At 41.8% G+C, this 13,072-nt stretch overlaps 1 protein-coding gene across 11 annotated transcripts in view; it reads left to right on the top strand.

Annotated features, from left to right (window-relative positions):
- SEMA6D (semaphorin 6D) overlaps positions 1-13,072 on the top strand; it is a 217,862-nt gene that overhangs the window by 199,055 nt on the left and 5,735 nt on the right. For 7 of the 11 annotated variants that reach the window (XM_061446937.1, XM_061446932.1, XM_061446941.1 and 4 more), the window contains 15 exons: positions 6,224-6,380; positions 6,745-6,856; positions 7,461-7,521; positions 7,625-7,687; positions 7,773-7,874; positions 8,095-8,185; positions 8,463-8,582; positions 9,026-9,114; positions 9,848-10,065; positions 10,174-10,305; positions 10,502-10,657; positions 10,741-10,914; positions 11,663-11,803; positions 11,905-11,982; positions 12,806-12,897. In XM_061446937.1, the coding sequence (XP_061302921.1) occupies positions 6,272-6,380; positions 6,745-6,856; positions 7,461-7,521; positions 7,625-7,687; positions 7,773-7,874; positions 8,095-8,185; positions 8,463-8,582; positions 9,026-9,114; positions 9,848-10,065; positions 10,174-10,305; positions 10,502-10,657; positions 10,741-10,914; positions 11,663-11,803; positions 11,905-11,982; positions 12,806-12,897 (1,738 nt within the window). In that variant the 5' untranslated portion in view covers positions 6,224-6,271. The remainder of the gene's footprint in view (positions 1-6,223; positions 6,381-6,744; positions 6,857-7,460; positions 7,522-7,624; positions 7,688-7,772; positions 7,875-8,094; positions 8,186-8,462; positions 8,583-9,025; positions 9,115-9,847; positions 10,066-10,173; positions 10,306-10,501; positions 10,658-10,740; positions 10,915-11,662; positions 11,804-11,904; positions 11,983-12,805; positions 12,898-13,072) is intronic. The other 4 variants (XM_061446938.1, XM_061446936.1, XM_061446942.1 and 1 more) reach the window with 1 other exon arrangement.

The following is a 13,072-nucleotide window of genomic DNA, read 5'->3' as shown; positions in this document are numbered from 1 at the left end:
AGTGCAAGAATTAAGTATGTGTCTTTTGTTATAACCACAAATATTTTCCTGTGTTATTTGATAATTAGCTGAAGTAATCTGTCACCAAACTCCACAATATGGATTTATCACATCACAGACAGCCGCTGAGATTTGAATGTACAGTAAACTTTTATGTCGGGCATTGCCTTCAGGAACGTCACTGAAGTCAGCCTTCATTAGAAGGAGCACATTTGTGCTGGAATGCCATTTGAAAAAAAATAAAAACTAGAAAGAAAATCACAGTTGCATTGATGCTGGCTGCTGTACCCTTGTTTTAGGAGGGCTTACCACACTAAAGCTGTTGCATCATTGGAAAACCTATGTATAGATATGACCTAAAATGGGAATCTCATCCCCTGCTTCTCATATGATAGATACTGGTACAGATTTTTAAGGCAAATGTTGCATTCTATGTGGAATGCTTTCTCTCTTGTAAGCAAATTACTCAGTATACCCATTTCACACAGTGAGACATAGTGAAAAGGACCAAGACCAAAAAAACAGAGGTAGCACACAGAATTGTTTGCTCACTCTCTATAGAGTTCTTGCCACCAGACCCTGCGCCTTGCTTGTCCTGTATTCTGACTTGGGTGATAAGAAAATCCTTCTTTTTCAGGTTTTGATTACCAAAACACACTTTGACCTGGTTCCCCCAGCGTTTGGCTCTACTGTAGAGTTATATTACTTCGTGCACAGCAGGGGTAAGGTGCTATTCTGACTGAATATTGTTGTGCATACATGTTTGCCAGTGCATGAATTTCTACTACAGGCCTGGGGCACCACTGAAGGTACCACCTTCGTATGTTTTCTTTTAAATGTTTTGTCTTCTGAGAAGACTGACCTGCTTGATGATCCAAAATTCAGCAACAGCCTACCTTTCTGTGCTGTACACTAGTGAAGCACAGCTCCTGCACCAGCACCTTACTGACAAGTTGGATTAGAAATTGAACTTCTCCCACCTGGTAGCAGTTACCATCAGCAAGTAAATTCATGTGCGAATCCTTAGCCTTCTAAAGCAGAGTCACTGCCAACAGTCTTTAACTTCATGAAACCCAGAATGTGAACAGTATCCTTTTCAGCTAGTGTTTTACAGCCTGCTGATAGTTGACCAGAAGTGATTTGTACATCAAAAGATAATCCCTGAGGCTATAGTAAACAGTATTTTTAACCCTTTTTACACTGGTCCTTTTATCCCCCCAAAAGGGGGCTGAAGCTGGTACTAAAACCCAAATAAGTTCCCATTTGGAGACTAACATAACTTTGGTTGCAAGTGAAATCTGTGACTTGCTCTAACCCAGCCAAAAGATCTTTTGTTGTTTGAGTGGTCTTCTGGTTAAAGAGCTTCGAAGCACTAATTTGGCCAACTGCTCAGTGCCCTGAAGCCACTGCCCAGGGATGCACTGTGACCTTCATCAGGGGGTTACCTCAAAGGCTGAGATGAGTGGAAGTTGTTGAGTGTTGCACAGGATCTGCTTTGCTCTCTGTCAGAACGAGGAACTGAAGTCTCAGCTGTAGGTCCTGAGAAACTTCAGCATTTGTGAACAAGCCGCAGTAAAGGATGGTTTGTTTTAGCTTTTATTATTAGAGTGGTTTCATGCTCAAGTTTTTCAGGAGGTACCATCTCAGAAATGTACTGGTTGGTGCATTTGCACTAATTGGTGCCCTCAGGGAGCCATTTGCATGCAGGAAGGAGCAGAGGACAACGGGGATTTCCTCATCTGTCAAAGTCCAGTCATTTGGGATTGTGGGAAACCACATCACATAAATTGACTAAGCTCAGCATATTATTAATCAATTCTGCCTGTCCCCCCTCAATGTTATTGTTAACATATACCTCCAAGCACGGAGGAGACCCTTGATCTCACCTAACAGCCTGATTTTGTCTTATGTTTGGTGGAGAAGGAAGGCAATTTAGTCTTGTCATGTTACAGGCCTGCTTTTCAGCTTTTATTGTTGCAGCCGTTTTCTCTTTTGCCTCACCAAGCTATCCACAAGTGAATTAACTTTGAGGATGTATCTTTTGTTCTGACCTATCTTGAACTTCAGCCTGGATTTACCGTTCCACACTCCTGCCTGCCCTTACCCTCTTGAGGAGCATTTATTGTGTTCAGGAGAGTTTTAAGATTATTTATTTATTTATTTATTTTAGTGACTAGAAGATACTAGAAGAATAGACTTGAAGCTATTTTATGTGTTGTTTCTCTCCAGCTGGCTGAATGCCCTTTCCCTTCCCCCCTCCTCTTTTACATGGCAGTGCACGGAAAGATGATTGATGGAGTGTCACCGGTGCGTTGTCAAAGGCTGGAGTAGATTAATGGGCAAGAAACTGCAGCCTGTTCCCCTTCATGTGTGATTGCTTGAAGCCGGGCTCATATTTTAGCAGAAATGATGTCCTGCTTCTCTGGATTCCCCCAATCAGGAATTGAAGGATAGGATTTGTATCGGAGATTGAAAGGTGCCAGCCACAAAGAACCAGTTTATTGCTTGGGACAACTGCCTGCCTTCCACTTGACCAACAGCACTCGCCCTGAAGCCTGTTCAGTCAGGCTGCTGCCCTCTTTATGGATGTGGATTTGTTCCAGCAGTTAACATTTATACCTCTGTTTCTTTGTATTTCCAGGCACAACTAGCTATGGCATAGACCAAATGGCCAGAAGATCTGTGGTCTGTTACTAGCTTTTCCACTTGGGTGACACTGGCCAGTTTGCCTGTGCTCTAAGGAAGGAGCACTTATGACCCAGTGCAGCTCAGATCCTTTGATAAGGCTTTTTTTGGTGGTGGGCCTTGGTTACAAGTTCAGCTTTGATGTGTGCCTCAATGCCCTGGCTGCAAAGCAGGGATAGCAGTAGGGTAATTTCCAAACCTTGCACTCCCCATGATTTGTTTTCTAGCTGAAGTGCTAGGAATGCAATTTATAAGAGAAATTAATCAAAGACTGGTTTGAATCCTGGCTGGGGAAAAATAATCAGACGCAGAGTATGATTGTTTTCTGGCTTTTCTTGAACGTAGATATTGCCAGCATTTCATAATCTGCTATTCTGGTCCAAACAGATACTTCAGCATTGTTATTTCTAGTCCCCAGTAGTGGCCTCCATTAGAAGGTTTGAATGTGGCAGGAATTATCTTTCACACAAGCCTATCTGTGCCTACCAGAAGCATACACCTGGCTGTCATAAACCCCTGTTCCAGGGGCTAGATGGAAGCCTATTTTCTGATTATCCAGGGAACAACTGTTCTTCCAAGTTCATTCTTTTTTCAGTGGTTCTCAAGCCTGTGTCCAGCCAGCTAAAAGGTGCATTTAAATGCCTCTCAAAGCAGGTGCATTTTCTTTTCATACGTAGCTGGAAATCAGAGCTACTGTTCATTTTCTGGTACGATCGTAACAAGCAAAATAATAATGAATGTACTCCTTACCTGCCTGGTAAGAAGTGATTACCTGTGGTTTGCTGATCCAGCCCAGCACTCTGTCTGCTGTTCTTGTGTCATGACAAAGGTCTGTGCTCCACGCAGATGTAGACATTTTCTTTGATAGAGACTTGTGACAGGTGCTGTGTAGTTAAAAGAGATTGCTGAACATAACTGCTCCCGCCTTTATGTCCTCAGAGTTCATCTCTGGAGTATATTCAGAGGTTTGAGGGGGTTCAGAATGAGCTTGTTCCTGCTCTGGGTGCAGTCTCTAGGGAGACGCATCCTGTGGTTTTACATGTACAAAACTGTGCCTTGTTTTAGGCGGTGTGGTACACCCCTGAAATCTGACTCTAATTGAGAGAACTGATACTGTGTGTGTTTACCTGGCATTTCAATCCCTTCTTTTTGGGTTTGTGACAGTTTGGGTTTATGTCACAATTGTTCCGGCCAATATGCAGCAATTTGTCTTTTTATTCTCTGCAGCCGTTTCCTCACTGTAGGAGACAGTGTCTGCCTTTGTAAGGCAGGTTACATGTAAGTTTCATATTTGTTGCCCTGGTGAATTCTTCCTGGATAGGATACTGGAAGGAAAGAGGAAGAAAGAAACTCCCAAATACATGCCCATGCTTGATACTGGCAGAACTTGTACGGTTTGGAGGCTGGGCGCATTTTGCAGCCGTTCCAAGGGTCTCTGAGTCACGATGTGTGGGCCATGAACAGCCTCATCTTCTATGCTAACTAAGGCCTACATGGCTGGGAGAGCTTCTTGCTCTTTTGGCAATTTGTATTCATTTGTTCTCCAAGCAAATGAGGCTTCAGGGAGGACTTTTACTAAGCACCTTACAGATGTTGCTGTGCACTGGTTCAATGTACGGTTTACGTGCCTCCCCTCTCTCTTCTTTCACTGGGACAGCAGTGGGTCGGCTATTTGGAGCCTGCTTTCCTTGGGAAAAAGGAAAAAGATTGTGTAATGCTTAATGATTTGTTATTGTGTCTGGGAGCCACTGTGCTGCAGGACTTTGTTCTAATGGTGCTTGCAGCAGAAAGCACAAATTTGACTAACTTTATTAATTCCAGTTTGGTTTAAGTTTGCTCATTAGTAATTTAACGCAAGATGCTTCAGCTGAAGAGGCCATGTCAGGATAAGGAAGAGCAGAGGGAAAGTGCCAGGAATCATTAGTGTTTATTAACCACTGCCCTCATCAGTCTTGACTAAGAGCACAGCCCATTCGTTCTGGACTGGTGGGCTGAGATATAGAAATATCAGTAACAGTGGAAAATGCTTCTTTTCAGGTCAGTCTGTAATGGACAGGCATTCAGACAAACCCCCTATCGCCAGATGCTATCAGCCTTTTAAGTTGGTCTCCTCACAGACCAGCCTGAACTGAGAGAGCTCAGCAGCCTTGTGGAAGGAAGAAGCCCTGTGCCTAGGCAAATATCAATTAACAAATGCAGTATTTTCATCCCCAGTAAACATGACTGAAAGGTCAAGTGTTGTTATGAAGGGGTTTTTTAAATTGCTTTTCAAATTATTAAATAATTAATACTTATGTACTTTGCTGGGTCAGACCTGACACTGTGCTGGCAACATGTACATCTTGCAGCCAGTCTTGAAACCTTCAAATGGAAAGGCTTCTTTTTTTCTGTTTAGACAGAGTTTAATAACCAATTTCAGCAACTGCACGGTGTTGAGCTGGTGACTCAAAGCTCTGACCTGTGAATCAGGGCTGAATGAATGCTTCCAAAAGGTTGGGGGAGGGAACAGTGCTACATTTGCCAGGTTTCTAATGAGAAATATGACCCCTGCCCAGACCAGTTGTGGTCATTAAGGATTGCATTTCACTTTGAGATGTGTTTTCTTGCATCTTACCCAAATTGCAACTTGAGTACATTCTTACAACTTACATTCCGCTCACTAAAATACCCCTGTGGTTTAATTGGAGAAGTTATGTTTCCCTTCCTCTCTAAAAAGCTTTGTTGTATAATCTTGCCGTGCTATCATAACATGTGCTCTATAATCTATAGAAGTGAAAGTCACAGAAGTTGCTAGCTTTTTACGGTAGCAAATAGAGTAAAAGTGGCATCTTGGGAACCCAGTTCAGCCCCATTAGAGGCTCTTGCCACCCTTGCAAGGCACATGGCAAGCACTGTCACACTGCAGAGGCAGCAGTTTTGCATTTACTTCACATATGTGTAAATCACTGCACAAGTCAAAGCATGGAGTGTCTGGTCCTAGACATAAGGTCTCTTTCACCATGAGCATGTTAGGGTTAGTATTATGATGGCACTGCCTGGAAAGAAGTAATAATTCTAAAACATGGCATGGATGTTGAGACAGATTGTGTGTGTCATGACGTTTTGTGGATAAGATTTAGGTATTTTATGGGGAAAGGGCTTTATTGGATGACATTCAGTGATAGAGGGGATGGAAAGAGATTGCAGTTTAATTAAAACTCTAATCCCAAGTTTGACAATTTTTCTTGCCAGGTCAGCAGCCTGCATGTTCTATTGGTGATTCCCGTGAATTAAACGGGCTGACAGTTGTCAGCTTCTTTGGAAATGTGTGTAAATCCAGCTAAAAATTAGCAAACATCAATATGTTTCAGAGCAGCTTTGAGTAGGCTATGTCACGCAGTAGTTTTCCATCAGTGTACGTAGAGGAGCTTTTCATAAGCACCAATTTATTCCACTACTGCCAGTGCTCCAATACAAATGAAAAACCTTCTTCTGCAGTAGGAAGTCACGTTTACTGTCCTGTGCTGCTGAAATCCATTGCCATATTCCTGTTTTGCAGGTAGTTAAACGGTGTTGCCACAACGGTAGTACTCATCTTCCACCAGCCATGAGGCTACCTCTGCTTTGTGCCTCCATGATGCTGATGAGTCTGTCCCAGTGCTGGGCTGTCAGCTTCCCTGAAGATGAGGACCCTATTAATGTTGTTGACTACCACTGTAAGTACCCTGCAAATGGTGCTAGCCACTGTGGAAAAAGTTTTAATGTTTGGGTTTTTTTACTTGGGAAGTTAAAAAAAAAAAAAAGTCTGCTTCCTTTCAAATTGCAAAGTGTTTATGGGCTTGTATCTTTAATAGAGCACTTAATCATTTTCTTAAAAAAGCAATCAGAAATACAGCAATAACTTCAGGAAAAAGAACATTTGCTGACATTAGCCGTCTTTTTCTCATTTATATTCAAGACATTACTCAAGGAATTTAGTTTAAACCCTTCTACACCTAGTATATACAGCTAATCAATGCCATATATTGATTCTTTAGCTCTATAATCCTGAGTGATGGTGTAGCCCATTTTTACTTGCAGATTCAAGGCAATATCCAGTATTTAGAGGACGCCCTTCAGGCAATGAATCTCAGCACAGGCTGGACTTCCAACTGATGCTGAAAATTCGAGACACACTTTATATCGCTGGCAGGTAATTTTCCTTCACTCAGTTCATTAGATTAAAATTCTTTTCTCTTCTGGTTTTGCATTTATGTGTAAAATTCATTTAGAAAAATCTCCAGAATAAGATAAATATTAGAATTGGGGAAGGACTTCCCGGAGAAATACTCTGTATCTATGGCCAGGGCATGAAAATTGGATTTGAAGGCTGCAGTTACTGTAGTTATGCTAAAACCAATCATCAAATACTTTCTTCCCTCTTTCATATTACTGCCCTGATGAAAACCTCTCCTGATTATTTTAAACTTGAACTGACACGTTCGGATGTAGGAAGGGAGGATACAACACTTGAATATATACAGTCTGGGTTAGTATTCAACAGAATGGAAAGACAGAGGTGGATGACTGGATGCTCAGTTGCTATCTAAGGACCACACCAATAAAAAATCAAAGCCACCCCATGTTGCCCATGACCAACCTTCTCCAATTGGTATTAAACACAGAAAATCCATAAGCATTTTGTAAAGTTTCTAACAAAAGCTGGTCTAACAAAACACTCTAAAAATAGAGGTAGTATATAAAAAATAAGGCCAGTGAATTAAATAATTTACTTGTGTCTTTCTACTTGCAAACAGGGACCAAGTTTACACTGTAAACTTAAATGAAGTTCCAAAATCAGAAGTTACCCCAAGCAAGGTGAGTAGATACAGGAGCTGGCAAGGGAGGGGTATTTCTTTTGGGTTTACTTTTGTTTTTGTGGAAAGGAAGTCAAATGTTGTTTTCTGGCTTGCTCCAACAGAAATTAACATGGAGGTCCAGGCAGCAGGACCGTGAGAACTGTGCTATGAAAGGCAAACATAAAGTAAGCTTAGCGTACAACGTTATAGAAAAACAGCACTAATATGTATTGTGAAGTCTGCAATTAATACATCTTACTCTCTTTTCAGGATGAGTGCCATAACTTCATTAAAGTCTTTGTTCCAAGAAATGATGAGATGGTGTTTGTCTGTGGAACAAATGCATTTAACCCTATGTGCAGATACTATCGGGTAAGAATATTGAAACTGTCATTAATCCATTAGTGGGTTTGCTGGCACTAATCATGCTATAGCAAATACATCCAGTGTGATTGGAGAGTGCTTCAAGGTGAAATAAAAACAGACAGAAGCCAATGTGCTGAATTAAGTGTTGTGAAAAGACAATGTTATGCTATTGTGCCAGTGTACAAAATAGAAATGACACTATCACCCATTTATTTGTCTTCTCTAGCTGAATACCTTGGAGTATGATGGGGAGGAAATTAGTGGTTTGGCAAGATGCCCATTTGATGCCAGACAAACCAATGTCGCCCTTTTTGCTGGTAAGAGCTCTTGCTTGTAATGAGCCTAAATGATTAATGGCACTGAAGGAGCCAGAGAGCTTTTAAAGAAAGCACAGGAAAGCTAAAGGTGTCATGGTGCCCCTGCCCTTAATTTTTTTAAAGGGCTTCCAAAGGATTAGAAGCTGACCTGCTAATAAACAGGTTGCAGCAATCTGGGGAAGAGCGGCAGTAAAGAAATGGGGAAAAATACAGGCTGGTCAGAATTCTGTAGATTATGGAAGGCCTCTTAATACCAGGTTCTCAACTTCTATTTTAGATGGAAAATTGTATTCGGCAACAGTAGCAGATTTCCTGGCAAGTGATGCTGTTATTTATCGCAGCATGGGGGATGGATCTGCCCTAAGAACAATAAAGTATGATTCCAAATGGATAAAAGGTAATTTGGGGGAATATTTTCCCATACACATGGCAAATGCCATCTCAGTGGCGCAGAGGGTCAGCGTGCTTTACACGTATGTTACAACAACAGCGTAATGCAGCTTTCAGTAGAGTGTGATTACAATAAAAAAGCAGTTTAATACAAATGCAGCCAAGCTCTTCTTAAATACATCAATGGATGAATCTGCAGTAACAAAATACCTCAACTGAAATGCAATTTCAGTGAGCCCTTTTTACAGTCCATTAGCCAACATTAAAGATTTCAAGTCCATTTAAGCTCTAGTGCACCCATATTTGTATATCCTGAAGTGTCTGGAAGACTGGAGCTCATGTTAGTTGGTATAGAGCTGTGGAGAAGCTGCCAAGTCACATAGCATAGTCGGTGTTATATGCCCATTGAGAATTTCCTTGGAGTAACTGTCTCCTTGCTCTTTCTTACAGAACCACACTTCCTCCATGCCATTGAATACGGGAACTATGTTTATTTCTTCTTCCGAGAAATTGCTGTAGAGCACAATAATTTAGGCAAGGTGGGTATCGTCACAGCAAGCTGTCAGGTAGCCATGAGTCATAGCAGGATCAGCCATTCTAAAGCAGGGTCAGTAACAAGCACAGTTTACAATACAAAGTGGGGACTAGTACAAAGTCCACACAGTTTTCCCATCATTACAATTTATGGGGGGGGGGGGGGGGGGGGTGAGGAAAATAGAAAGAACAATGTATTCTTCAACCAAAAAATTGCCTCTGTTCTCTCTGCCTCGCTGGTAGGCAAGATCATGACAGGTATCTTCTAGCATTGCTGTTACCACTTGTTGCAAGTCATGGAAAATTCAAGGGGATTTTTTCTCATGCTTATTAAAGAAACAAAGGAAAACAATACAAGAGTTTCAAAGATGTTGTCCTAATGTCCCTGCATGCTGAATAATTCAGTCATGCCCATACAGAGTATAATACTTACGCCTCACCATGGAAAGATATTCTATAATAAATTATTAAATCCTTTACACATGGTTAATCAAAGTCTCACACACAGTATGATTTTGAAGGGGGAAAAAAAGGTGGGTACAAGCTGCAGAGCTGCATTTGCTTGGTGATACATTAAGATGCCTGTGCGCTTTGAGCTAAACATCCTTTCTGTGCAGATAAATGGCAGCTTCTTGTTAACAAAATTATCTTTGGTTTATTAACAGCTCAGCAACAAGCGCTGTTTTCCTTGCTTCTCTCAAGCCTTTCTCTGTTTTCCTGTTTTGTTTCCCTTGACAGGCTGTGTATTCCCGTGTGGCACGAATATGCAAAAATGACATGGGGGGGTCCCAGAGAGTCCTGGAGAAACACTGGACATCCTTCCTGAAAGCTCGGCTCAACTGCTCAGTTCCCGGGGATTCATTTTTCTACTTTGATGTGCTGCAGTCTATCACAGACATAATAGAAATCAATGGAGTCCCCACGGTTGTTGGTGTATTCACCACACAGCTTAACAGGTGAGCGATGAGCAGCCTCACATCAAAGGTAGCTCTCTGGTTCTCTCTTACCCTGAGATCGGTGCCATTGTAGTCTGAGCCTTTGCAACTATTTGTCTAATTTTACAGCATCCCTGGTTCAGCCGTGTGTGCTTTCAGCATGGATGACATCGAAAAAGTCTTCAAAGGGAGATTTAAAGAACAAAAGACTCCTGACTCTGTTTGGACAGCTGTACCTGAAGACAAAGTACCAAAGCCAAGGTAAAAGGTTCTTACTCATGATGACGTAATACTGTCCTTGTAAAGAGCTACCTTAAATCAGCTGCACTCTTTAGTGTCTTGTCGGGTGAGAACCAAAGTAGAGCTTAACACTTCAGCCGTAAGGTTGCTCATTAGCAAGCTGCCTTCTCTCATTAACCAAAATACCAAGAGGAAAACAATGTTGTTCTCCTTTCAGACCTGGCTGCTGTGCAAAACATGGCCTAGCAGAAGCTTACAAAACCTCCATTGATTTCCCGGACGAAACCCTCTCCTTCATCAAATCTCATCCTTTGATGGATTCAGCTGTTCCCTCGATCATTGAGGAGCCCTGGTTTACCAAAACACGTGTCAGGTATGAACACTGTTCAAAAGCAACACGTGTGAAAAGGAAAACAAAAAACGTTCTGTTAATGATGTGCCTTTTGCTCTTGCTAGATACAGATTGACAGCAATTGCTGTAGATCACGCTGCTGGACCCTACCAGAACTACACAGTCATATTTGTTGGCTCTGAAGCAGGAGTAGTACTTAAAATCTTGGCAAAGACCAGACCTTTCTCTTTAAATGACAGTGTATTGCTGGAAGAGATTGAAGCCTATAATCATGCAAAGTAAGTATTACCAGAACACCGACGCTCTTCATCTAGTCCTTGGTACCTAGCTAAAAGAAATTACGGTAAATGAAAACCAACTCCCTATCACCAACATCACCACTTGTTTGTCATTTCACAGCGTTCCTCATGTTGAATAACCTGAAAATAGTTGGTCGCTTGCCATCTTGCATGGGTTGAGCGAGCAACCTAATTCCACTCAAGTGACGTCACTGATACAGTCTAATTCTCCTGTAAATAGATACACTTCTTCCTGAATATGAAACATCAGAACTACCTGCTGCAGTAAAAAGAAATGATGTGAGCTTATCTTGAGGGTTTCTCAAGGGTGACCAATAATGTATAAACTACATCTAATCATTGTAAACTTGTTCTGGTGCAAAGAATTTAGGAATGGAAGCATTCCAATTAGACTCTACAGGTGTCCAGTGCAGGATTCCCGTTCTGCTCTGTTATTTATGCCAACTGAGAGAACAAAGAGAATGGATTTGGGTTTTTTTTCCCATGCAGTTCAGCAAACGTGTCACCTAGCTGTAAATAGGAGCCAGAAGCTGCTATTTGATAACTCACAGGTTTGTTTAAAAATCACTCAGCAAAGACTAACAAGTTACATTTATATGTGTATATATACATATATAAAGTCTCTTGAGTATCTACATAGACAGTAAATAAAATGCTTACAGTGTAAGTGCTACACAAAGAACTACAGTTACTAAAATAATGGCCTCCCATTATTTTTGCTGGGCAGGTGTAATGCTGAGAGCGAGGAGGACAGAAGAGTCATTGCCCTTCAGTTGGATAGAGACCACCATGCTCTGTTCGTGGCGTTCTCCAGCTGTGTCATTAGAATTCCTCTGAGCCGGTGTGAGCGTCATGGGTCATGTAAAAAGTACGGCCCCGTTCCCAAACTCCCCCTTAAAGGAAGGGCACCAACATCTCTTGGGAAGGAAGTAAAAAATGCATGATTTTTTGGGGTTTTTCTTTTGCAAGGGCATGTATTGCTTCACGAGACCCATACTGTGGCTGGTTAGACCATGAGGCATGTGGAAGAGTGACACCAGGCATGCCGTAAGTACTCCTTTCCACATTAGCCCAGCACCTCCATATGCTTTATAGACCACACAAGCTCTTATGCTATGGCTGTTCCCTTGCACTAACTTAATAAATCTGCATTTTCTAAAGATGTTTTTTCAGTGTACAGTATGTGTAAGATGATAGAGTGCTAAAGTCTGACCCAATTCTGCAATCTCTAGGTGAAAACTTGCTTTCAGGGTGAGGTTTACACGTGAGGGAGGACAAGCAGACCTGTAGGAAGAGCACTGGAAGCAGGAAGGCAAGAAATTGCTGCCTGCAAACCTGAGCAGCTCAGAGAGGACAATACACAGTTTCCCCTCCCAGGCATTCTCACAGCCAGGGCACAGTCAATTGCAAATATGAAAGCACAGGATTCACAGTGGGAAGAGAGTAAGATTTGCCTCCACGCTGGAGCTTGGGTGATATATATGCATACCAAAGGCATTTTGCACAAATCAAGTCTGTAATATACAGTGCATTAGCAGCTGTATCTTTAAAAGAGGCCTTTGTAGCAAGCCAGTGCAAACTTTTAACTAGTATAATTGAACGGTTGTGTCTAAAACCAAGAGCATGCCCAATATAGAAGGCATGATGAAATTGCTGAAAAGGGGGAATTTTTTCCCCATTATTTTGTTATTTATTTTCTGGCATAAGCACATATATGGAGTTTTAAAGCCTGGTTATAACCAACTTGTGCATTTTGTAAAGCACTTCTTTGGGCCATACACTGGCTCTTGTTCTTGGTTCCATTTGCTGCTTCCAGAAAAAGAAAAAAAAAAATCACCCTTTGTTTCCCTACTGATACTGTTAATTGCAGGTTCTCTTTGTTTGTTTCATACAACCACAGCACCGGAGGATACGTACAAGATGTCGAATACGGCAACACAGCCCAGCTTGGGGACTGCCACGGTAAGGCACAGTCATTGCCGCTCCTCTGCGATGTCTCGACAGTAGTCTGTGGCCACACCTCACTGTGGATGTTAAATTTATGATGAGCTTTTCAGTAAGATGATGAACATATCACTGTGATTGTTCACAACGCTGAGCCTTTTGGTCCTGGGTGGCAAAGTTTTGTCTTTTCTTC

This window comes from Pezoporus flaviventris, unplaced genomic scaffold (assembly GCF_033815535.1).
Source record: "Pezoporus flaviventris isolate CSIRO_AGI_PZ_B2104156 unplaced genomic scaffold, CSIRO_AGI_Pfla_v1 ptg000006l, whole genome shotgun sequence".
Classification (NCBI taxonomy): Eukaryota; Metazoa; Chordata; class Aves; order Psittaciformes; family Psittacidae; genus Pezoporus; species Pezoporus flaviventris.
The sequence above is the reverse complement of the archived record's forward strand: the minus strand, read 5'-3'. Positions and strand labels throughout refer to the sequence as shown.